This window comes from Camelus dromedarius, chromosome 8 (genome assembly GCF_036321535.1).
Source record: "Camelus dromedarius isolate mCamDro1 chromosome 8, mCamDro1.pat, whole genome shotgun sequence".
Lineage (NCBI taxonomy): Eukaryota > Metazoa > Chordata > Mammalia > Artiodactyla > Camelidae > Camelus > Camelus dromedarius.
This window is the reverse complement of record NC_087443.1, coordinates 48,926,963-48,952,355: the sequence shown is the minus strand read 5'-3', so window position 1 is coordinate 48,952,355 and position 25,393 is coordinate 48,926,963. Positions and strand designations below refer to the sequence as shown.

General features: G+C 33.1%; 1 protein-coding gene across 3 annotated transcripts in view; it reads right to left on the bottom strand.

The window, feature by feature from the left end:
• The window catches only part of PTEN (phosphatase and tensin homolog), an 88,655-nt gene that overhangs the window by 44,485 nt on the left and 18,777 nt on the right, over positions 1 to 25,393 (bottom strand). For all 3 annotated transcript variants that reach the window (XM_010979934.3, XM_064488185.1, XM_064488186.1), the window contains exon 2: positions 19,361 to 19,445. In XM_010979934.3, the coding sequence (XP_010978236.1) occupies positions 19,361 to 19,445 (85 nt within the window). The remainder of the gene's footprint in view (positions 1 to 19,360; positions 19,446 to 25,393) is intronic.

Here is a 25,393-nt window from a genome sequence, read left to right as displayed (position 1 = left end):
TTGCAATGTGACAAGCACTACCGTTGATACAATGGTTTAAAAAACAAAACTCTACGGACTAACAACCACAGTCATAATAACAATTGCTCCTAGTGGCTTGAAAGAAATCCAGTAGCAAATCCCCTTTCAAGGTATACCATACAGAAAACAGCCTAAGAACACTGGACAGTTCCTACTAATCCAAAAATAGGTTAAAAAAAATAAGAAAGAAAAGAAAAAGAATTAACATCTGAAAAGAAAAAATTACTTATTTGCTACATTTTTCTGTAGGTAAGCCACTATTTGGTAACTATTTATTTCCTCTGCTGTATTTCCATTGAATCAACATTTGCTCTTAAAACTCTAATATATATCTACAGTTGTTACTGCTACTTACTGCTAAAACGTGAAACTGGGTTGTTTGGGTTTCTTTTTTTTTGGACATAAATCATCTCTGCCTTAATCCTCTTAAAACAGGTAAGCTCCAAACATTCCAGTCCTTAACTATTTTCTCCTAGTCATCTCCAGGTTGTCAGAATTAAAATCAGTTATTTATCCAATACAAGAAAAGAATCTTATCTTCCAGACAGAAAATAAATAAGGAACAGAGAAATTAAATGATACAACAGAAAAATTAGAGTTGGTGGATATTTTCAGAGCATTACACCTCCCCCCCAAAACAGGATATACATTCTTTTCAAGTGCACACGAAACATTTTCTAGGATTGATCATATACTTGGGCACAAAAGAAGCCTCAACAATTTTAAGACAGAAATTATCTCAAGCATCTTTACTGACCACAATGCCATGAAACTAGAAATCAACTTCAGAGAAACAAAGGAGAAAAAAAGAAAAGCATGGAGATTAAACAACATGCTATTAAAAAAAAACCAATGGGTCAATGATGAAACCAAAGTTGAAATTAAAAAATACCTTGAGACAAACGAAAATGAAAACACAACCACACAATATTCATGAGATGCAGTAAAGGCAGTGCTAAAAGTGAAGTTTATAGCAATACAGGCCTTCCTCAAAAAAGAACAATCTCAAATAAACAATCTAACCCAACAGCTGAAAGAATTAGAAAAAGAAGAGCAAAAACAAAGTCAGCAGAAGGAAGGAAATAATAAAGATCAGAGAGGAAATAAATAAAATAGAGATCAAAAAAATAGAAAAAAATCAATCAAACCAAAAAATCTGGTTTTTTGAAAGAGTAAGTAAAATCAACAAACCTCTGGCCAAACTCATAAAGAAAAAAGAGCACAAATATGCAAAATAAGAAAGGAAAATGGAGAAATTACAACAAATAAAATAGAAATACAGAATATCATACAAGAATATTATGAAAAACTATATGGAACCAAAATGGATAACCTAGAGATGGACAAGTTTCTGGAAACATACAGTCCACCAAGACTGAATCAAGAAGAAACTGACCACTTGAACAAACCAATCACTAGAAATGAAATCAAATTAGCAATAAAAAACCTCCCTACAAATAAAAGTCCAGGACTAGACGGCTTCACTGGGGAATTCTACCAAACATACAAAGAACTCATACCAGTCCTTCTCAAACTCTTCCAGAAGATTGAAAAAGAGGGAATACTCCCAAACTCATTCTATGAAGCCACCATCACCCCGATACCAAAACCAGGCAAAGACACCACCAAAAAAGAGAATTACAGATCAATATCACTGATGAACATAGATGCAAAAATCCATACCAAAATACTAGCAAATAGAAGCCAACAGCACATAAAAAAGATTATATGTCATGATCAAGTGGGGTTCATCCCAGGGACACAAGGATGGTTCAACATACGCAAATCAATCAATGTAATACATCACATCAACAAGAGAAAGGACAAAAACCAGATGATCATCTCAATAGATGCAGAAAACTTTTGATAAAATTCAACACCCATTTATGATAAAAACTCTCACCAAAGTGGGTATAAAGGGAACATATCTCAACATCATAAAAGCTATATATGACAAACCTACAGCCAGCATAGTACTCAACAGTGAAAAACTCAAAAGCTTCCCACTAAAATCTGGGACAAGACAAGGCTGCCCACTATCACCACTCCTACTCAACATAGGCTTGGAAGTCCTAGCCACAGCAATCAGGCAAGAGAGAGAAATAAAAGGAATCCAAATTGGAAAACAAGAGGTAAAAGTGTCACTATATGCAGATGACATGATACTATATATAGAAAACCCTAAAAGGTCACACAAAAACTACTAGAAATAATCTAAGAATTCAGCAAGGTAGCAGGTTACAAGATTAACATTCAAAAATCAGTTGCATTTCTTTACACTAATGATCAATCAACAGAAAAAGAAAGTAAAGAAACAAAACCCTTTAAAATAGCACCCAAAGTAATAAAATACCTAGGAGTAAATCTAACGAAGGAGGTGAAAGAATTATACACGGAAAACTATAAAACACTGATGAAGGAAATAAAGAACACTTAAAAAAATGGAAAGATATCCCATGCTCTGGATTGGAAGAATCAATATTGTTAAAATGGCCATACTGCCCAAGGCAATCTACGGATATAATGCAATCCCTATCAAATTACCCAAGACATATTTCACAGAACTAGAACAAATCATAATAAAATTTATATGGAACCACAAAAGACCTAGAATTGCCAAGCATTACTGAAGAAAAAGAAAGGGGCTGGAGGAATAACTCTCCCAGACTTCAGACAATACTACAGAGCTACAGTAATCAAAACAGCATGGTATTGGTACAAAAACAGACATATGGACCAATGGAACAGAATAGAGAGCCCAGAAATGAACCCACAAACTTTTGGTCAACTAATCTTCAACAAAGGAGGCAAGAATATACAATGGAACAAAGACAGTCTCTTCAGCAAATGGTGTTGGGAAAACTGGACAGCAGCACGTAAATCAATGAATCTAGAACACTCCCTTACACCATACACAAAAATAAACTCAAAATGGATCAAAGACTTAAACATAAGACGAGATACAATAAACCTCCTAGAAGAAAATATAGGCAAAACAGTATCTGACATAAATCTCAAAAATGCTCTCCTAGGGCAGTCTACCCAAGAAATAGAAATAAAAGCAAGAATAAATAAATGGGACCTAATGAAACTTACAAGCTTCTGCCCAGCAAAGGAAACCATAAGTAAAACAAAAAGACAATCTGCAGAATGGGAGAAAATTTTTGCAAATGAAACCGACAAAGGTTTGATCTCCAGAATATATAAGCAGCTCATAAGACTTAATAAGAAAAACACAAACAACCCAATCTATAAATGGGCAGAAGACTTAAACAAGCAATTCTCCAAGAAGAAATGCAAATGATCAATAGGCACATGAAAAAATGCTCAATGTCACTAATTATCAGAGAAATGCAAACCAAAACTACAACGAGGTATCACCTCACACCAGTAAGAATGGCCATCATTCAAAAGGCCACAAATGACAAATGCTGGAGAGGCTGTGGAGAAAACGGAACCCTCCTACACTGCTGGTGGGAATGCAGTTTGGTGCAGCCACTGTGGAAAACAGTATAGAGATTCCTCAAAAGACTAAGAATAGACTTACCATATGACCCAGGAATCCCGCTCCTGGACATATATTCAGAAGGAATCCTACTTCAAAATGACACCTGCACCCCAGTGTTCATAGCAGCACTATTTACAATAGCCAAGACATGGAAACTGCCTAAATGTCCATCAACAGATGACTGGATAAAGAAGGTGTGGTATATTTATACAATGGAATACTATTCAGCCATAAAAACTGACAATATAACACCATTTGCAGCAACATGGATGTTCCTGGAGAATGTCATTCTAAGTGAAGTAAGGCAGAAAGAGAAGGAAAAATATGAGATCGCTCATATGTGGAATAAAAAAAAACATAAATGCAAAACAGAAAAACACTCATAGACATAGAATACAAACCTGTGGTTGCCAGGAGGAAAACAGGGTGGGAACGGACAGACTGGGATTTCAAAATGTAGAACAAATAAACAAGATTGTACAGTGTAGCACAGGGAAATATATACAGGATATTGTGGTGGCTCACAGCGAAAAAAAATGTGACAATGAATATATGTATGTTCATGTATAACTGAAAAATTGTGCTCTACAGTGGAATTTGACATAACATTGTAAAATGACTATAACTCAATAAAAAAAGTCTTAAAGAAAAAAAAAGTATCTTGTTGAAACTGCATAGTACTGCTTTCTCCTACATATTTCAAGTTAAATACAAAAGCAAAATTAAGAGCTTTATATTAAATTCGCTCAAAGACAGTAATCCCCAGAATTAAAGAAAATCTATCCTGTCTAAAGAGGTATTTAACTAGAGGAAAAAGAAGTAAGCAGTGTAGGAAGTGACCTATATAACTCGCTGAAAAAAATTCAAAAGGCTATTAAAAATAATAAGAAATTGCCAAACATTGCTCCCAAGAAGTTACATCGTTTTGCATTTTCACCAACATGGATGAGAATTCCAGTTGATCTACATCCTTGACAACCCATTAGCTCTTTAAGTTTTAGCTATCCCAGTAAATATGAAACAGCATCTCACTGTGTTTTAATTTTCATTTTCCTGATGATTGATTTTGAATTTTTTCTATATGCTTTTTGATGATTTATGTCTTGTTTTGTAAAGTTTCTGTTCACATCTTTTGCCCTTAGTAGGGCTGTCCTCTTACGAATTTGTAACACCAACATTATAAGGTGTTGAATTCACATCCTTTGTCAGATATATGCATTCCAAATATTTCTCCCAGACTGTGGTTGCCTTCTTATTTTATTAATGGTGTCTTTCAAAGAACAGAAGTTTTTAATGTTGATGAAGTCCAATTTGTCAGTTTTTTCTTATATGGTCAATTTCGTATGAACTCTCTAAGAACTCTTTGGCTAAACTAAAGGTCACAAAGATTTTCTTCAGTGATTTATAAGTTTTATAGTTTTATATTTCACTTTTATGTTTCCATCTTTAATCCATTTTAAGTTAATTTTTGTGTATAGGCATACCTCAGAGATATTGTGGGTTTGGTTCCAGACCACTGCAATAAAGCGACTATAGAACTAAGCAAGTCACATGAAATTTTTGGCTTCTCAGTGCATATAAAAGTTGTACACTATATCATAGCCTATTAAGTGTGCAGTAGCATTATGTCTAAAAACCAATACACATACCTTATTTTAAAAATACCTTATCACTAAAAAATGCTAAACATCACCTGACACACAGGGTTGCTATAAACCTTCAATTTGTAAAAACAACAACAACAACAATAAAAAAAACAAAGTATATGTGAAGAGCAATAAAGCGAAACACAATAAAATGAGGTATGCCTGTATTATGAGAAGTATAAGTCAAGGTTCATTTTATTTTTCATACTGACATCCAGTTGTTCCATCATCATTTGTTAACAAGAGTATCCTTTTTCCAGTGAATTATCTTGGTATCTTTGTCAAAAAATGTTTATGTGAGTTTTTCTGGAATCTCTACTCTGTTTCATTGATTTATATATTATATGACCTAGCAAGTCTACTCATAGGTATTCAATCAACAGAAATGAAAATATGTGTCCAAAATAGTTTTGTCCACAAATGCTTAGAGCAGCTTTGTTCAGAGCAGACCCAAACTGAAAACAACTCAAAAACTCAACACAGGTGAATGGATAAATAAATTATATCCATAAAGTGTAAAGCTACTCAGCAATAAAAAGAAGCAAATTACTGATATAAGCAACAACAGGAGATGAATTTCAGAAATATTGTGCTAAAAGAAGGAAGTAAGACAGAAAACAGTACATAATATATGATTGCATTTATATACAATTCTATTACAGGGAAAACATCTATACTGAGAGAAAGCAAATTTAGAGATTGTCTGGACTGCAAAAGGGGATTAGGTAACTTTTTATGGTAACAGAAATGTTCTAAATCTTGACTGTGGTCATGTTTACACAAAGGTATATACGTCAAAACTCACTCAACTATACATTTAAAATAGGTACATGTTGTTGCATATAAGTTATACCTTAAAGTTGATTTTTAAGAGTAATATAACTATCAATTTGTAAAACTGATAGCCAATTTGCAAGCCACCTCAAAAAATCTCATATTTATTTTGATTGATATCAGAGATAGCAATCAGAACGAATACATCATCTTCAGGAATTAGAACTTTTAGAATGAAAAATAAAACAGCCCTGTCTAGAGTAGCACTGTTTAACAGAACTTTCCACAAAGATAAAAATGTTCTATATCCATACTGTCCAACACAGTAGTCACTAGCCACATGTAGCTATTGAGCCCTTGAAATATGACTAGTGCAAATGAAAATCAATGAGTAAATTTATTTTAATTAATGTAAATTTAAACATTAATAGCTACATGTGGCTAGTGGCTAACATACTGGATACCACAAATCTAAAAGATATGTACCTATGAAAAAATCCACTGGCACACAATACGAGAGGGTATATTCTTGGAATAGAGCATAAAATTAAAACAGGAAAGATACAGCAATAACTGGGGACTTTATAATTATCAAAATATCTACCGAAAAGTATGTTCAAGTATATGCAATTTTCTAACAAATTCTTGATATTTTTCTTTTATGAGTATACTAATAAAATACAGAAGGGAACTACAACTTTGGACTATTTCTAACCAAGAATGAGGAACAAGTCTGAGTGGAAATGCCAGGAAACAGGGAGAAAGTGTTCATATAATTTTAGAGTTCACGTCAGACAAGGAAGGAAATACTGGCATAGTTAGATATGATAGAGATCAGTAAAACGGATTTCAAAAGCTTCATTTAAATAACAGGCTATGAATTCGTAACTCAAAATCTAAAAGAAAAGACCATAGAGAGGCTTTAAAAACTAAAGTTCTGTATAAACAATCACAAATTACTCTAGTTTGTTAAAAAAAAAAAAAAAGACAAAGAAGGAAAAACAGAAATTATCTAAGAAGGCCACTCAGTATAGCTGCAAAGAATTTACCCACAAAGTTCAGATTTAAAATGTTTGTGTGTGTATCCAGAAAAAAAGGGAAATAATCAAAGATAAATACAAAACAGTAGCGTATATAAAGGAACACAAAAATAGTAAAGACAAAAGAAAAGGCTTGGAGTGGGGGAAAATGTTTAGACCAAAAATAACAATAAATAAGGTAGATTTCCACAAGTTAGACAGTAGTATAATGCTAGAGACAGAAGAAAAGCAAGAATTCCTAAATTCCCTTTTCACGTTTGTCTTCTCCCTCCAAGAGACTATTGCTGATTCAATAACTCAAGAATGGTGAGCACATCACACTTCTCTGGACATTTTAAGCAAGGTTATTTCTTAAAGACTATTTCTTAACAAACTACCAACAAAAATCTTTGATATTCCATCATTATACATAGCAGTAAAGCAGACAGTCAGCAATCAATAATTCAAATTGAGATAATCCACCAGGCTCTTTATCACTGCTTCATCTGAATCCTGTAGTTATATAACTCAAACAACAAGAGGAACCCAGCAATTATAAAAGCTATCTGACCAGAAACTAATACAACATTGTATATCAACTACACTTCAATAATAAAATAAAAATTAAAAAATAAAAATTGTCTGAAGAATACCACTGACATTCTTACTTTTCAGAGTTCGTAAAAAACATTAAGAAAAAAACTACTACTACTACTACTACTACTACTACCACCACCACCACTAATAATAATAATAATAATAATAGTAAGTACACATATACAAACCAAGGAAAAATATATAAGAACAATAAAGATCACAAAGTTGCTTCACCTTGCAATTGAAGAAAAGAAATTAAAAATCAAATTATAACAAACTGTAACTAGTTTAACTTTGATAATACTCAGTTTGCCAAGACTGTGAGAGGGGTGAGAATATAAAATGATACCATTTTTGAGGGTATAAGTTTAAATCATGGACCTACTGATCCCAGCCATTCCACTGCTAAGAGTTTATCCTAAGGACATACATACTTTCAAAAGGACACTAAGGTAAATGTGTAAAAATTTTCATTAGAGCACTGTTTACAATAGCAGTAACTTGAAATATCCTAAATGTGTTTCAGAACACTGTTTATTGTGGTATGATCATAAAATGGAATGAAAGACAGCCAATAAAAGAATCAATTATATCTCCACGCCAATATGGAAAATTCCTAAGTACGTTAAATGAAAAAAAAGCATGATATACAAGAGTATGCAGAATGTTTCCATTTTATTTTTTAAAAAGTATGTATCAGATGAAAACAATTTTTTAAATAGATGAAACTTTTAATTGTAGACAACTGTGAGAAGAGGGTCTGAGGATAAGAGGTATAAAATAAGAGGAGTTTGTAAGGGATATTTGCCATCTCTAAGCTGCTTAGCATCCAAAAACATTCCAATTTGGAGAGAATTTCAAAAGATTAGAAGCAAATATTCCCTTCCCCATCTTTTTCTCAATCACATGTGCAAGGCCTAAGACCAATTAGGTCCTTGTGCTCTGGACACTGAATCGTAGATGGTGAAAGTTAAGGTACAGAGGAGTCAGAGATTATTCAGAGAAATCTCCAGAGGAACTGAAAGTTTATGAATGCAGTGACCAATTCAGTCATGGAAGCACCTGGGACAGCAATGTCCAAGCAGCAATGTCCTCAGCAATGTCCTCAGCAATGTCCTTACTTCTTGACCATTCCTTACTTCTCTTAGCTTCTGCAAATCTTCCAAGCCAGATTCTCTAGGTATGAGCTATCAAATATCTTTCAAAAAATTCTCTTCTAATTAAGTTGAGTTACTTTTTGTCATGTGCAACCAAGAATCCTGACTTCCTTCTTTTAGAGTATTTTCCTATAAATTTTTTTTTGAGTGGGAGTTGGTAAAATTATCCTTTTTTGTGTGCTTTTTAATATTTGAACTTTATTGTAATTTCTTATCTAGCACTCTGGCAACAGTGAAACTGGCTGAAGAATAAACAATCTATTTAAAAGAAAATATCACAGCATTTTTTTAAAGGAGGGAGGGTAAGTTCTCTCAAAGAACTTGAATATTATTTGGGGAAATATTCACCATGACGGCCCCTCCCACATCCTCCGCTCTCCTCCCAAGGATTTCATGCCTACAATTGGCTCGTTGCCTTATAAGTTTGATACAATGGAAAAGCGGAAAACAGCAAGAAAACAGCACTTTCCAAAGGGAAATGGGAAAATTTAACTGTGGATAATTGGAAAGTTGAGACTAAAAACTTAGATAGACAAGAGCAGAGAGGTAGTATCCTCAAAACTTAAAAAATCTAAAATACAAATCTAATTTTTATACCTTACTTCAAATATCAATATATAAAAATCAGAATTCATTAAAGACAGCTGTAAGAATAACACCGCATTTAAGCCTCTACTTTCCTCAAAGAATTCCTATGAAATAGTTCCAAATAAGCTTCTAAAGTGCATTTTTGTCAAAATAGCATATAAACATATGTATTTCAAAAGATACAAAAAGTTTGTAATAAAAAATTACTTCAGGGAAGACAGCAGAGTAGGAAGCACTGGGAACCCATCTCCCTATCTAGACAAAAACTGTACTTGCATAATCTTTCTGATGTAACTATTTTGGAACTCTGGAGTCTAGTCAAAAGCTTGCAGCTTCCAGGGGAAGGCCTGGACAGTAAATCACAATTAATTTCAATTCTTAGTGTGGTGTAGCTGTCCATCCCTTTTCCCGTCTCAGCAGGCAGCCATGCATGTATTTCTAGAGCAGCCTGATCCATCCAGCTTGTGGGATTTTGTCCACCAAATGTCGGAGATCTGTGTTCTGATCCTTGACTGCTGCTTCTGATTACAGATGTGCAGACACAGAAGCAGGCTGCCATTCTTGCAATCCCCACCAACTGAAATGGCTTCCAGAGGATTTAAAGATTCAGTCTTTCCTACCCCCACTTCATTTTTTTCCCCCTTTTCCTCTTTTGGGAGCCAGACATTTAAGAAGTATGACATCCATGTACAGGTGTTTGTGTAAAGCTAAGTCTTCAACTTCTCTGGATAAATATCCAAAGGGGTGCATTGCTTGTATGGAGTATGTTCAGTTTTGAAAGAAACCACCAACTGTCTTCCCACAGTGGCTGTACCATACGGAATGCTGTGGATTTTTCATATACTGCCGTGTTGTATAGGAGCAGAGTTTTTGTATGCTACATACTGAATAATTCCACCTATACAACATTCTGGAAAAGTCAGAACTATGAAGACTGTAAAAACATCAGTGGTTGACTGGGGAGAGAAAGGGGTGAATAGGTAGAACACGGAACATTTGTAGGGTAGTGAAACTACTCTGTATGATACCATAATGATGGAGATATGTTATTATAAATGTGTCCAAACCCACAGAATGTACACCACCAAGAGTGAGTCCTAATGTAAATGTATGGAATTTGCATGATAAAGATATGTCAATGTAGGTTCATCAATTTTAGCAAACATACCACTCAGGTGGGGGACACTGATAATAAGGAAGCTAGGCATGGAAGGGAGCAGAAGATATATGGGAAATCTCTGTACTTTCTGCTCAATATTGCTGTGATGTAATATGGCCCTAAAAAATAAAACACTCTATAGCTACTATGATATGCAGTGGTAAAAGACAAAGTTTTTCCTCTAAGGTAAATAACAAGACAGGAGGCCTGCTTTCACCACTTCTATTCAAACACAGTGTTGAATGTTCAAGCAAGAGTAATTAGGTAAGAAGGAAAAAAGGCAGCCAAATTGGAAAAAAAGAAGTAAAGTTATCTGTTTACAGATGACATGATCATATACATATAAAAACTTTGAAGAAAAGCCACAAAAAAATTGTTAGAATAAACAAATTCAGCAAAGTAACAAGATACAAAATTAACATGCAAAAAATCAGTTGCACTTCTATACACTAACAATGACCAATCCAAAAAGAAAAATTAAGAAATTTACAATAGCATCAAAAAGAATAAAACACTTAGGTATTAATTCAACCAAAGAGATGAAATATTTGTACACAGAAAACTACCAAACACTGCTGAAAGAAATTAAAGAAGACATAAATAAATAGACATCCCACATTCATGGATTGGAAGACTTGATACTGTTAAGATTTCAATATCATTGAATGCAATCTACAGATTAATGTAATCCCTATCAAAATCCCAAAAACTTTTTTTTCGCAGAAAATTTTTTGCATTCTAAAATTCATATGAACTCTCACAGGATCCTGAACGGTCAAAAACAACCTTGAAACAGAAGTACCATGTTGTAGGACTCACAAATTCTGATTTCCAATTTACTCTGTACAAAGCTACAATGTGTGGTACTGGCATAGAGAGACATATACCAATAGAAGAGAATAGATAACCGAGAAATAAACCCTTGTATATATGGTCAAATGATTTTTGATTAGTGTGCCAAGACCATTCAATAGGGAAAGGACAGTCTTTTTAACAGATGGTGCTAGGAAAAGTGGATATCTACACACAAAATCATTAAGTTGGACTCTTACTTTACATTATATACAAAAATTAACTCAAAATGGATCAAAGACCTAAACCAAAGACCTAAAACTACAAAACTCTTAAAAGGAATGAGAAGGGAAAAGCTCATGACATTGGATTCAGCAATGACTTCTTGGATATGACACCAAAGGCACAGGCAACAAAAAATAGATAAATTAAATTGAATCAAAATTTAAAACTTTTATGCATCAAAAGACACTATCAACATAGTAAAAAGGTACCCATAGGATGGAAGAAAATATTTGCAAATCACATATCTAATAAAGGATTAATATCAAGCATATAGGAAGAACACCTAGAACTCAACAACAACAAAAAACAAAGCACCCAATTCATAACAGGCACAGGACTTGAACAGACATATCTCCAAAGAAGATATACAGATGGTCAATAAGCACATGAAAAGAGCTCAACATCACTTACCATTAGCAAAATGCAAATCAAAATCACAAGATACCATTTCACACCCATTAGAATGGCTATTAGCCCCCCCCAAAAAAAGGAAAAATCAAGTGTTGGTGAAGATGTGGAGAAATCCGAACACTTACGCATTGCTGGTGGGAAAGTAAAATGATACAGCCACTACGGAAAACGTGGTAATTCTTCATGGTAATTCTTCAAAACATTTAGCATAGAATGACCATTTGATCCACCAATTCTGCTTCCAGATGTATACCTAAAGGAACTGAAAGCAGGAGCCTGAACAGATACTGGTACACCTATGTTCATACCAGCATTTTTTACAATAGTCAAAAGGTGGAAGCAACCCAAGTGTCCATCAACAGATGAACCAATAAAGAAAATGTGGTATATACAAACAATGGAAAGAAAATCTGACACATGCCACAACAGGGGTGAACTCTGAAGACATTACGCTAAATGAAATCAGTCAGTCACAAAAAAACAAATATTATATGATTCCACTTACATAAGGTACCTAGAATGGTCAAATACATAGAGAAAGAAAATAAAACAGTGGTTTCCAAGCACTGGAAGTAGAGGGAAAGGGGAATTACTGTTTAATGGGTACAATAGTTCAGTATGGAATGATAAAATTTTAGAGATGGATAGTGGTGACAGTTGTACAACAATGTGAATATGCTTAATGCTACTAAACTGTACACTTAAAAATTATCAAAAAGGTACATTTTACCTTCTATATATTTTACCACAATAAAAGAAATTACTCATCTCCATCTTCTCTTTATCCTCAAACTTTCACCTTTTCCTCAGAAGCAACTACCCTCAAGTACTGATTCTGTTTCCTGGTATTTAATTCAGTGTTCTATATAATGTACGTAATACTTCTTATAGATCTATCAATCACCTCCATATTTTCTGCCATGGTAGAGGAGGTTTACAAAACCAGTAGTGCCCCTACACATTTATTTCACTTCTCTTAGTCCCCTTCAAATGGCAGTAAAATGATTTTGGGTTAAATCAATCAACACTTGTTAAAATTGCTTCCTGTTTCTAAGTCACCAAATTTTCTAAGATTTTTTTCTACATTTTTCCCCAAATATTCAACATCCACCTATCAGTTCAATTTTTTTTCCCTCGTGAAGCCCTTTGTCCTACTGCTCTAATCAGAACTGGCTGCTCTTCAGCTTTGTGGCACTGCTGCCAGCCTGTCACCGTGGGACTTTCCTTTGTTGCTTCTGAATTGAATCCTCTGTTTATTGAAGCCCTTTTCTTTCATGATCTATTCTCTTGTTTTGCTGGGGCACATCTTCTAGTAATCTCCTAAGAAATATTATATGGACACCTTTTTTTCAGGCCTTGAGTGTCTTTTTCTACTTTCTGATAGGTGGTTTGGCTGGATACAGAATTCTAGGCTGACTACAGAACTTCTGAAAGGCTGTTCCTTCCTCATCTATCTTTAATTCTACTGCTAAGAACTTAGATGCCATTGATATCCCTAATCTTTTCTAAATGGTCCTTAAAGATTTTGAGAAGTTCTCATTATTCCTGGTATTCTTAAAGAAATCTCATAATTTCCCGGTATTGGCCTGTTTTCATTTATTGTGCTTGGTACCATATAGAGCTTTTCAACCTGGACACTCAAATCCTAAAGAAATGTTCTGGTATAGTAATAATACCAGAAAAGACCTTCTTTGATGATTTCCCACAGCATGTGGACCAACACTGTGAGGCCAAACAAAGGACGTCAATGGGCTAGATAAGCCCAAGAGTTTCCAGTTTTTGTCCTCTGATACACAGGATTTTATGGTTATTAAGGAAATCAGCTTTGATATCTAACAGACCTGGGCTCAATCCTCAGCTTCAGTACTTACCAGCTGTAGCACTAGGGAAGTTAGCTCCTTTTAAACCATCTATGAAATGGGGATAAAGTTTACTATAGCGATTTAATGACACATGTAAACTGCTTATACAGCAGTAACACATGTATAGAAATAAATGCACAGTAGTGTTACCTATTACTAAAATACCAAAAATTAGATTGGTGCAGATAATATAAACATTGTCCAATCCATCCAGGGCTCTGCTACAGAACAAGACTAACAAAATAAGTGGGTGGGAGCCAGCTGGGACAGGGTTTTCTTTTGGGGTGATAAAAATGTTTTGGAATTTGATAGAGGCTGCAGCTGTAAAACACTGTGAAGGTCTTAAATATCACTGAATTGTACACTTTAAAGTAGCTAATTTTATCTTATGTGATTTACTTCTCAATAAAGAAAAAAAGGAAGCAGGAAACAGGCAATATGAGGGAAGAAGTCAAAAGCTGCTGGAAAAAAGGGAATTGATATCCTTTCCTCTAAGTTATTTTGAAGCTTTCCTCTAAATAATCTGTTTTCAACTCTTTTTAACTGAATAACCAATAATGGTAATATTGAGATGACAAACACTTCCTTTTTCACTGAAAATCAGCATACAATTAAGGTTGATTGACAGCTCATATAATTCAAAAACCAAAAAAAAAAAAAAAAAAAAAAAAACTCAACCAAAACACCAAATAACCCAATCAAATAAAGGGCAGAAGATCTAAACAAACATTTCTCCAAAGACATGCAGATGGCCAATAGGCACATAAAAAATGCTCAATATCGCTCATTATCAGAGAAATTCAAATCAAAACTACAATGAAGTACCACCTCACACCAGTCAGAATGGCCATTATTAAAAATTCCAAAAAATGATAAATGCTGGAGAGGGTGTGGTGAAAAGGGAACCCTCCTACACTGTTGGTGGGAATGTAGTTTGGTGCAGCCACTATGGAAAACAGTTTGGAAATTCCTTAAAAAACTAAAAACAGACTTACCATATGATTCAAAAATCCCATTCCTGGACAAGTATCTGTAGAAAACCAATTTGAAAAGATGCATGCAGCCCAATGTTCACAGCAGTACTATTTACAATAGCCAAGACATGGAAGCAATCTAAACGTCCATTGAAAGATGACATGGAGAAAGATGATGTGATATCTATACAACCAAATACTACTCAATCTTAAAAATAATAAAATAATGCCATTTGTAGCAGCATGGATGGACCTAGATATTATCATACTAAATGAAATAAGCCAGGAAGAGAAAGACAAATACGGTATAACACTTAAATGTGGAATCTAAAAAAAAAAAGACACAAATGAACTTATTTACAAAACAGAAACAGACTCATAGACATAGAAAACAAACTTATAATTACCAGGGGGGAAAAGGGATAGGGAGGGATAAATTGGGTGTTCAGAATTTACAGATACTAACTACTCTATATAAAATAGATAAACAAGTAGCACAGGGAACTATATTCAGTATCTTGTAATAACCTATATGAAAAAGAATACGAAAAGGAATATATATATATATATATATATATATATCACTGAATCACTATGCTGTACACCAGAAACTAACACAACATTGTAAATCAACAGCACTTCAATTAAATTTTTTTTAAAAAATCAACATACGATTAAGGCTGACTGAGAGATCAACATATAATTAAGAGAAGAATATCTGAAAGGTTTCTTCAGGAAGAAAATGTATAAAACAAGAAAGGAGAAGATAGACTCTTGAATCTGTAATAAAGCTGCTTATATATGGGTAAAAAAGCTGATAGTACACAAGACAATGAATAAAGTCTTTTTTCAAAAATCACTATACATCAGAAGACTGAGCACTAAGCATTTCCTTATAATAATTATGGAAATCTTCCCACATCTAAAATCTTTCCAATAAAAGAGGAATAAGTAAATTATTTCCTACTGACAGACTAGAGGAAAATATTGTTATATGCATATTTTCCATTTTCAAATTGTGCTCCAAGGAACACTGTTTAGAGAGATGTTACTTAATAAACTACAGAAAAAAAGAGAGAAGGGAGAGATAGTAAGAGAAAGGGAAAGAAAAGAAAAAAGGGAAAAGGAAAGCAACATAGAATTTCATTCTTGGGAGATTTATAATATATAATAGCACATTAAAGATTCTGCAAGAAAGTTCACTCATCTCTATTAAACCTATACTTTACTGATTTATTAGGTACAGAACAGTTCTCAAGCTATGTCTGTTAAACATACGAAGCATCAATTTGTTAAAGACTGCTTAGATTTATACCATGTGACATATAAATTAGATAAATTCAATATTTGCCTGAAGGATAAGATTAATATACCTATCAAAGAATAGTCAATTATCTAAATAAAACACTTTCATATTACCAGCTGGTTAGAGCTAGAGTTTAGTGGCAAGAAAGAAGGGGGAGAGGAGGTAGAAATAACAGGAAAGAAGAAAAAACAACCTGGCAAGAGCTGGCTCTTCAACTTCCCTTCTATGACATGACCCTGTCCTACTTTGTCAATTCTGATTGCTTATTAAACAAAACATTGGCAGTTAAGATAGTAAAAAATTTTAACTTGGTTCACTTTTCTTCCTCTCCGTTTTTATTTTTCAATTAATTCTTGATTCCAGGAGGTAACCTCGAAAGGAGAAATGAAATATGTCACAGAAATACTTTGAGTACCTCAAGTGTAAAATTTCACACTGCTATAACAAACCATATCTCAAAACAGTTAAATAATACTGGACAATTTAAGCATGAAGGTATTTGCAATTTTAGTTTATTTTACTCAAAGCAACGATGTATAACAAAAGTCTTAACTCTGCACAGTATTTCCTGCTTCAGGGTAAAAATCATAGGAAAAATACAGAATTCGAAAATACAAGGTAATTTTAAATATTCTTCAGACATCCCAATACAGAAGGTTAAGGAAAATCCAATTGAAAATAGTTTTTGTTAGCAGAAAGGATGTAAGAAAATGAATAAATTTTCCACCAAAATGTTACCATTTTTGTACCAAAAAGGAATCACTACTGATTATTCCTAGTGTCTCCAATATAGCATAAGTCATTCAAGGAAATTAATTATTTAGGTACTGGAGACAGTCATTTCCACGGAGAGGTTAATCCTAACAGGCAAACTACTTAGGAATTACTTGTTTTCATTTTCGTTCATAGGAAAAACTACATCTTCCTTCCTGGTCACTGTTCATCCTTTTTCATAAAAGAAGAGGGGTTGGGTGACTAACCCAAGCCAACAAAGCCTTACTGGCCATTCATCCTCCAATCTAAAAAAAGGAAAAAACAAAGAAACAAAAAACAAGACAAAACAAGCACAGTATTGCTATTACATTCAGTTAATAATTCTTCACTTTTATATGCTATTACCATTACCACTGGGGTGACAAGATCAGTTGGCTAAAGCAACCACTGGCTAAATAACAATCCATTCACATAAACCTTTTTTCAAGAGTAACAGATTTGAAAAAGTCAAAGGCTAGATAAAATAAACTAGATACATTAAAGGAAATAGAAAAAAACATCAACTTTTATTACTGATTATAAACTACATGTGTGAATCTTAATTCAGAGGCATAAAGGGAGGGGTTATGAAGTCAGAAGATGACAGACCAATATATTTCCCAGCATAGTAATTTTTCTTGGTGAAGTTATTATAATTTAACATCTGATAATCATATGTATAGATCTAGAAACTGGACTTTATCAGTAACCTAAAAGTTGATCAATCACCCTTAGTGACTAATTCAGTCAGAAGAGATGAATTCACCTTCACAAGAGAACAATGTAAAAATTAGCATGCCAGATTAATCTACCACAAGGATATCCTTAAAGTGATCAGAAAACTTCCCCTCTACTCAGAGTACTCATACTTTTTTTCAGTATGAGCATTAATCTGACTTGACTAAATACAGAATTACAATAATATGAAGTATTTCAACTTCTGAGATGTTTCATCTAGGCCATAAAGAGGCCTGATAAACACTTCTGCACAATAGCAGAGAAAACATATCTGATGACTACACTGCTCATTTTCCAGATTCTCCATCTCTTCTGATTCAAAATTTACTTCTCTCCTTCTTTTTTCTATCACCCATTGCATTTTCTATAGATGTGTATTATCACTGACTAAGCCATATTAAGCTGTCGATCCCACAAATCTGTGATATTAAGCATCTTTCCACTGTGTCCTGCCTAACTATGAGAAAGCAAATTCATTTCCTATTTTCAAGTTCTTAAATCGTACCTCTGACAGCCTCATGTAACATCTATAATCGTAATAGAAACTATAAAGTAGTTTTGGGTTTTCTTGAAGATACTGAAATTTAATTCTGAACACAGTATAAACACTCTAAAAATCTACTGGACACAACTCAATACTCTAAAAATGTAAATATACTTAGGTTCAAAGCAAATTGCTAAAAATTAACCACTTAGAAAAACAACTATGACTAGCTTATATAACAGTACAGATATGCGCATATACTTAGACAATTATTTAAAAAGGATTCTACATCTACATAATATTTTACAAAGTGCTTTCCTGCCCATAATAATATTTAATTCTCATAACCATCAAATATTTAAATTGAAAGTCTCCAAGAAAGGTATTTCTAAAACAGAGTACAGGGAATAACCCAAAATTTTAACTTTTAAAAGCCAATTATGAAATACTGTGCTGTACACCAGAAATTGACACATTATAAATTGACTACACTTCAATAAAATAAAAAAAAAAAATGAAAGCTAAAACAAACAAAAAATTAAAGTTCCTACTGGTATTTTATTACAGTTCATTTATTTATATGTATATATTGTTTGCTTTGAAATCAGAAAAGATACTAAGACTATTTACATAGCAGACACAAACTCCTTCTCTCATAAAATATATCATATACTCATGTCATAAATGTATTTAAAAGTATTTAAATGGGCCTTGAGAGCTAGTGCTCTGAACTGAATGATAATTACATTTAGAAAATCATGCAGAATTATAAAGCAGACAGTTAGGCTTTGGTATGCCCAGCAATGCCTTTCTAGATCCCTTGTACCAAATACTTCTTCAGGCACTTGGTACACTTATGCCCCACTATAAACTGCTCTATGTAAAATTACATGGTATCAGTTGTCTAGACTTTAGGATACATTAAGTGAATAAATTCACTCAAGGATTTTAAGGCCAATACCCAATTGTGAAACAAAAGACAAAAATTATAGTGTAAAGGAATCCAGACATTAACCTGGTGAGGGGCATTTTATGGAGTCCATGAAATCATATCACATATACCTGATTATATAAAAGGTCAGTTCTTATCACATAAGTTGTATCCCACTGAGGTCCAGTAGGTACATGAAGCAAAAAAAGGCAATTTTGTGGATCACCAACATAATAAAAATAAAGTTTACATCACAAAGTACATCTTTTTCTGTAGTTTAGAAATCTTTTCTAAATGAAAATACAACATGAATATAGTACATCAATATTTGAAACAGAAAATCAAGAGTTCTTACCTTACTACATCATCAATATTGTTCCTGTATACGCCTTCAAGTCTTTCTGCAGGAAACCCCATAGCAATAATATTTGGATAAATATCTGAGCACTTTAGTCAAGGAAATATCTGAAATGTGCAACAATGCCAATTACATGTACACATTTTAAAACATTTTAAACATTAGCTGATTATAAAAAGAAAGCCTTCTCCACTATAGCTATGCTAACAAAAGATTGTCAAATATATTTATTTATAAACCATCATGTGTAACTAAGAAATACAAGTAAATATATGAACCCCCAAAAAATCCTCAAAACAATTATATGACAAAATAATTTTCAAATCCTTTCACTCAGTACATTTAAAATGCACCTAAGGTAAAAGATAACTTCCATATTTACAATACTAAAGTATCAGGACAAAAATCAAAAATTAAAATCAAAACAACATGCTACACAGCTTCTCATTTTTCATGGCTGTAAAAGGTACCATGGTATAAAGAAAAGTAGATACAATTAAAAGTTAGGAAATCAGATTTAGGAACTGGCCACGCCTCTAACCAGTTGTATAAATTGGACAAGTTAACCTTTTCGGACTTCAATTTTCTATTCTTCATGATGGTTACATTGAGAAAACCACTTGCCCTTGGCATTTTTGATTTGATACTACTGAAGTAATATAGAAACTTATTCTCATTTCCAAACAAGGTTATCAATATTTAGCTTGCCCATTCTATTCACTTATTCACTACAGCTGCATAAAAACAAACTTCTACACTCAAGAAGAATCAAACTATTAAAAAGCACCAATAATCTACATTTCTATGCATTCTGTCCATCATACCAGCTCTTATTTCTTTAACTCCATCAATCCTCTCTAATCTCACAATTTTCTGACATGGACCTTTCAAACCAGCCAAGTTAATCTGCCTTAAGCCACTCTTCAAGACCATCCCTAACGTTCCCTACCCACCTACTTCTGGACCCATTCATCTTCCAAATACAATTCAAAATTCACCAAATCCAGTGCCCTTTTATAGATCTTTTTCTTTATTTCTGCTGCATTTACATTACTGAATTGATTTCAATATTATTTTCAATTCAAAAATAATTATTACATTACTGAAAGCTTTCATTTTTATATATTTTAAGAAAATATTGTATGTGTACTATATTTCTATCTTTAAGAACACTATGTACTGCAGTATACTACATTTTGTATAAAAGAAATAGTATTTTATAAAAGAAATAATATTTACACATATATTTGCTTGAATTTGAACCCTCCAACACACATACACATATACAACTGACAACTGAGAAATAAAAATCGTTGCTAGAGAAGGGGAAGAGAAAGGGAGATGCATACATTGAAAACTGAGATACAAATAAACCTGATTAAATTATCAAATTGGTAACCAAAGAAAGGATTTATTTCAAGAGTTATTTGGACAATGTAATTTTACTGTATTCCTTGGCAGAGAGTATTCGAAGAATTTTAAACTTCTGATTGTTTTTAGTAATGCCAGTATTGATATCGTTAAACTTTTTTTCCTTATATTACAGGAAAAAGCAATGAAGTTATGTTAATGATTTGAAGATTCATGATTATTACTGTAAGAGAAAAGAGACATCATTATAAAATCAAGAAATCATGTAATAACTAAAAATATTAATATGAACTCATGTTTGTAAAAGTATCTATTTTCTAAGTCTTTTCAAAGAAATGGCCTAAAAGCAGGTCACTTTAGCAGTAGTAAACACTCCAAGAACCCTGACTTCATCTCTAATATCATAATGCACTAAAATGTATCAACTTTTTGGAAAAACAGTTGATGTCAGGTCTGCAGCAGGGATGGTACAAAGTAAGCCTGGGACAACCTTCTGTGCCAGAGAGCAAGGAAGGAATACAGAGATTAGCGGTCTATATCAAAAAGGCATAGGAGCTAGTATGAAGGACATCCCAATGACAAGTTGTGACTATCTTGAGCATCAAAGAAAAAAATGTAAATGGTAGTAAATTAAAGCAGCCATAATAAAATGAAGTCTATAAAGTCCCTAAGTCTATAAAGATATTCAGAAGAGAACAAAAACAAGTTAGAAGAAAACAAAAAATGCTTCTCATTTTATCACCTTTAATAAAAGTGGCTATTAGAATAGTTCCTTACTTTGAAGATTGGTAAAGAGGGAGATTAAGTATCCCACTTTTCTTGCAGGAACTGTATTTCAGGGCAACAAAATAGCCCAATTTTATATGGTAAATTCAACAGAAAGCATCAGTTAATAAACATAAAGAGATAGCATTAGAAAAAAATCAAACTTTGCAAGCCCTAATAAAATCATTGATTCAGGCAAAGATCAACAAATGGTGCTAAACTAATAGATGAGTGGATAATAAGGAACTAACTGAACTTTTTTACAGAGCCAAAGTAACACCACACAATATAGTTTCTAATGTAAGGAGACAAATATAATTGAATAATGGGCAGAAAAGACTGCCATCACCCAATTTCAGGGGTCAATCTTAGTATCATCAAGAAAATTAAGAGATCATATAACTTTCGATATGATGCAACACAAAGGACATAGCATCATCTATGATAGTCAAATTATCTACAACCTGAGAATCCACCAAGTATTTATTTATAAATTTTAATTTACAGACACTATATGATAGAACAAGCTAAATGACATTATGAGCATAAACTGGACAAATTCAAAAGGTCTATAGGATATGATCCAGTCTCTTTCAAATTATCTTTTTAAAAAGTCAAATATCATTTTAAAAGGTGAGGAGGGGGAGGGATGGGTAGCTATCTTTGATTTGAAAGACTTAAGGGTTCTAACAGCCAAGTTCATAGATACACTCCTGCTCCGGATACTGTTTCAGACAAACTACCCATATAGGACATTTCTGAGCCAACTAGAGAAATTTTAGTATGATCTGAGGATTGGATGAAATGAAAATTTACTGAAAAAGTAGGCATTACTGACTTTAAAAAAGGCTTCAAAAGAGAAGGTACAGTGTGATACCATTTTGGTAAAAGAAAATACACAAAGTATATCTCTATACTTAAGTAAATCAAAATATGTAGACAAAAAGACTACAAACCAAAGTACTAAAATAGTATCTAGTTGTTAGAAATATACATATATATTTCTCATTTTTGCTTGTTTTGTGGTTTCTTTTTCTGGTACAATGCACCTGGTACTGTTTCTATAACAGGCTTTAAAAGTTATGTTTTTTTTATAATTATCTCCAAGTCTATTTACTGTCTTGAGAAAATAGTCTTGCTCTATATAACTTACAATCAGCTCTGTATGTAGTTTTTTTAAATGCTGAATTTCTACCCTCCCCAAAAAATATAATAATAAAAATACCAAAGACTTAAATAGCATTTACTATGAGCCAGGAACAATTTTTGTCACTTTAAGAATATACGTTCACCCTCAACCTCAAAGGTGAATTTTCTACTTCTATTATATAACCTTCTACTATAAAGACTCCAAAAGAAAACCATTAGGATTTAATACCACAAATATTAGCTGTTATCTATTATTCTCATACAAGAAAGGAGCCCCACCTAAAACCATAGCTCTTACTCAGTCATCAAAATATTTTAGGGTATTGTATCCATTCATTAAAAAAAAAAAAAGCAGAAGCGAATGGAGGCTCAAATCAAGCCTATAGTAGTATAGTTCCTGAAAGTGAACAATCTTTACTTTTTAATTCTGTCTTGTGGAGTACAAACATTAGAAAATGGGAAATAACCGTCAGAAAAAAATGAGGCAGCAGTAAGGAACCCAAAGCAGTAGAAGCTACCACCAATCCAGAATTCCTACCTAAAAAGCTATAAATACACATTAGTCAAAAATATAAAATGAAATAATGCCAAATTTTTCTAAGCAATGCAATAGAGAAATATTTTTATTAAAAAATATTTATTATTACTAACAAACTTACCTAACCTAACCATTACTTTCAATGAGAATGCTAGTAAGATTCTAGCCTTACAGAAAAGAAGTATAAAGCCCCTTGAAATGCAATCATTTTAACAAGGACTAAACTCAAATCTACCCTTGTACCATGAATGCTAATAAAGATTGCAAAGGACTTGGCTAACTTACTTAAGAAAATTACTTGTCAATAACTGTACATAAATGAGAAGCTTATATACTCATTAAAGTAAACTAAGAGGAACCCCTTCTTTATTAATTATCCAAACACATATTGAACATTCAAACACATACTGAACATTGTGCAAGGGGCTTTGAGAATATAAGGCTAAGTAAGCAAAGACTACCACACTCTAGGAGTTCCCATTTATCAGGGAAGATAGACAAAAGACCTACATTGTGCCAAAGGCCCCATTATACATAAAATCAAGATAGTTTAAGAGCTAGAGAAAGAGGGATTAATTCTGTAGGGGCAGAGATACAGCTTCACAAAGTAGGTAATATGTTAGATAATTCTTAAGAAGTCAGTAAGACATCAGTAGATGGAAGAAACAAGAGCAAAATACACATTTCAAACAGAAAGTAGAGCAGAGACATGGAAAAACACAAAATATTCGAAAAAGTGAGCAGTCCAGGACAGGTCGCATACACAACTTAATGAAGAAGGCGGCGGGACTGACAGATTAAGACTAGTTTTAAGGATGCTGTGGCAAGGGAGTTCAACTCAATCAGACAGATAAGGAGTCAAAGGCCAGGAACAACATGGGAGTTTCTTGCAGCACAATCCATGGCCCTGCAATCTCTTACAGAGCAACAATCCAATTCTTCCTTTAAATAGAATTTAGGAATTCAGCCTTCTTAAGGTTTCATTTTCCTCGGACTCTCATCTTCCTTATTCACACAGTTTGGGATTTTACCCAAGACACTGGCATCCATCGTAAGACAGAAAAATAGGGAACATGTGCAAGACAGTATACCAAATACATTCTTCTCATTTAATCCTAACAATTCTACAAAGTAATATTACCACTACATAGATGACAAGACTGACAGTCAAAAATATTTGGTAATTTGCCCAAGGTCCCAATGCCAATATGTAGTTAGTTATGATTCAAATCTACTATATACATAACTCCAACACCCAAGCTTTTTATACCTTTCTGCTTCACAAGAGATTAAGATTTTCTGTATTTACAAATTAACAATAAAAATATAAAATTTTCAAAGGAAGCAGATTCAAATGAAAGTAATTTACTAACCAAATGTTAAAACCAAAAACTTCTAAAAGACAATACAAAATCTACTGGCATTTCCAAAACTGATGTTAGCAACTAATGAGTGCTCAATTTTGAGGCAAATATTTCCTTGTCAAGAATTATGTCAATAAACAAAATCTTTCTAATATATGACTTTATTGCTTCCCAATATGTTAAAAAGTTTATGACATACTTTTTTAGACAATTTAAACCAAACAGGAATAAATGAGGGAGAACAGACTTAACCTGCACTTACTGGATATTACTTTTGAGTAAGAAGTAGAGTGGCCTAATTAAAGTACCTATCATACTGGGTTGTTTTAAGGATTAAATGATTTAATATACGAACAACACCTAGAACATAGTGATGCTTGTCTATCAACTGAACAAATAGTACAGCCCTAGATTCTAAGAGCCCACCATAACTATCTGGTTCTTTTTCAATGACAATGACTTATTGAATAACCTGACCCTTCTAAAGAACAACAAAGCCCAACAGAAATTTTAACTCTTTAAAATCTTTACTGTATCAATTTGCCCTTTACAGATTTACCTTAAGAACATACATAAAATATAACTCCAAAAGGAAAAAAAAAGCCTTCTCTCCCCAATATCAGTTGCTACTGCACATGAATAAAAGAGAGGTAAGAAATGCATACATAGTACTTTCTATCTTGCCTAGGTTGGATGGCTACCATAGTTACAGAAGAGCTGAGATATACTGGACAGCTTTCCTTCATTCCCCAATCTTTAGGCAAACATGTTCAATTTGTTTTGTTTTAACTGAAGTATAATCTACACACAATTAAATACATAAATCTTAGTGACTGGTTTATG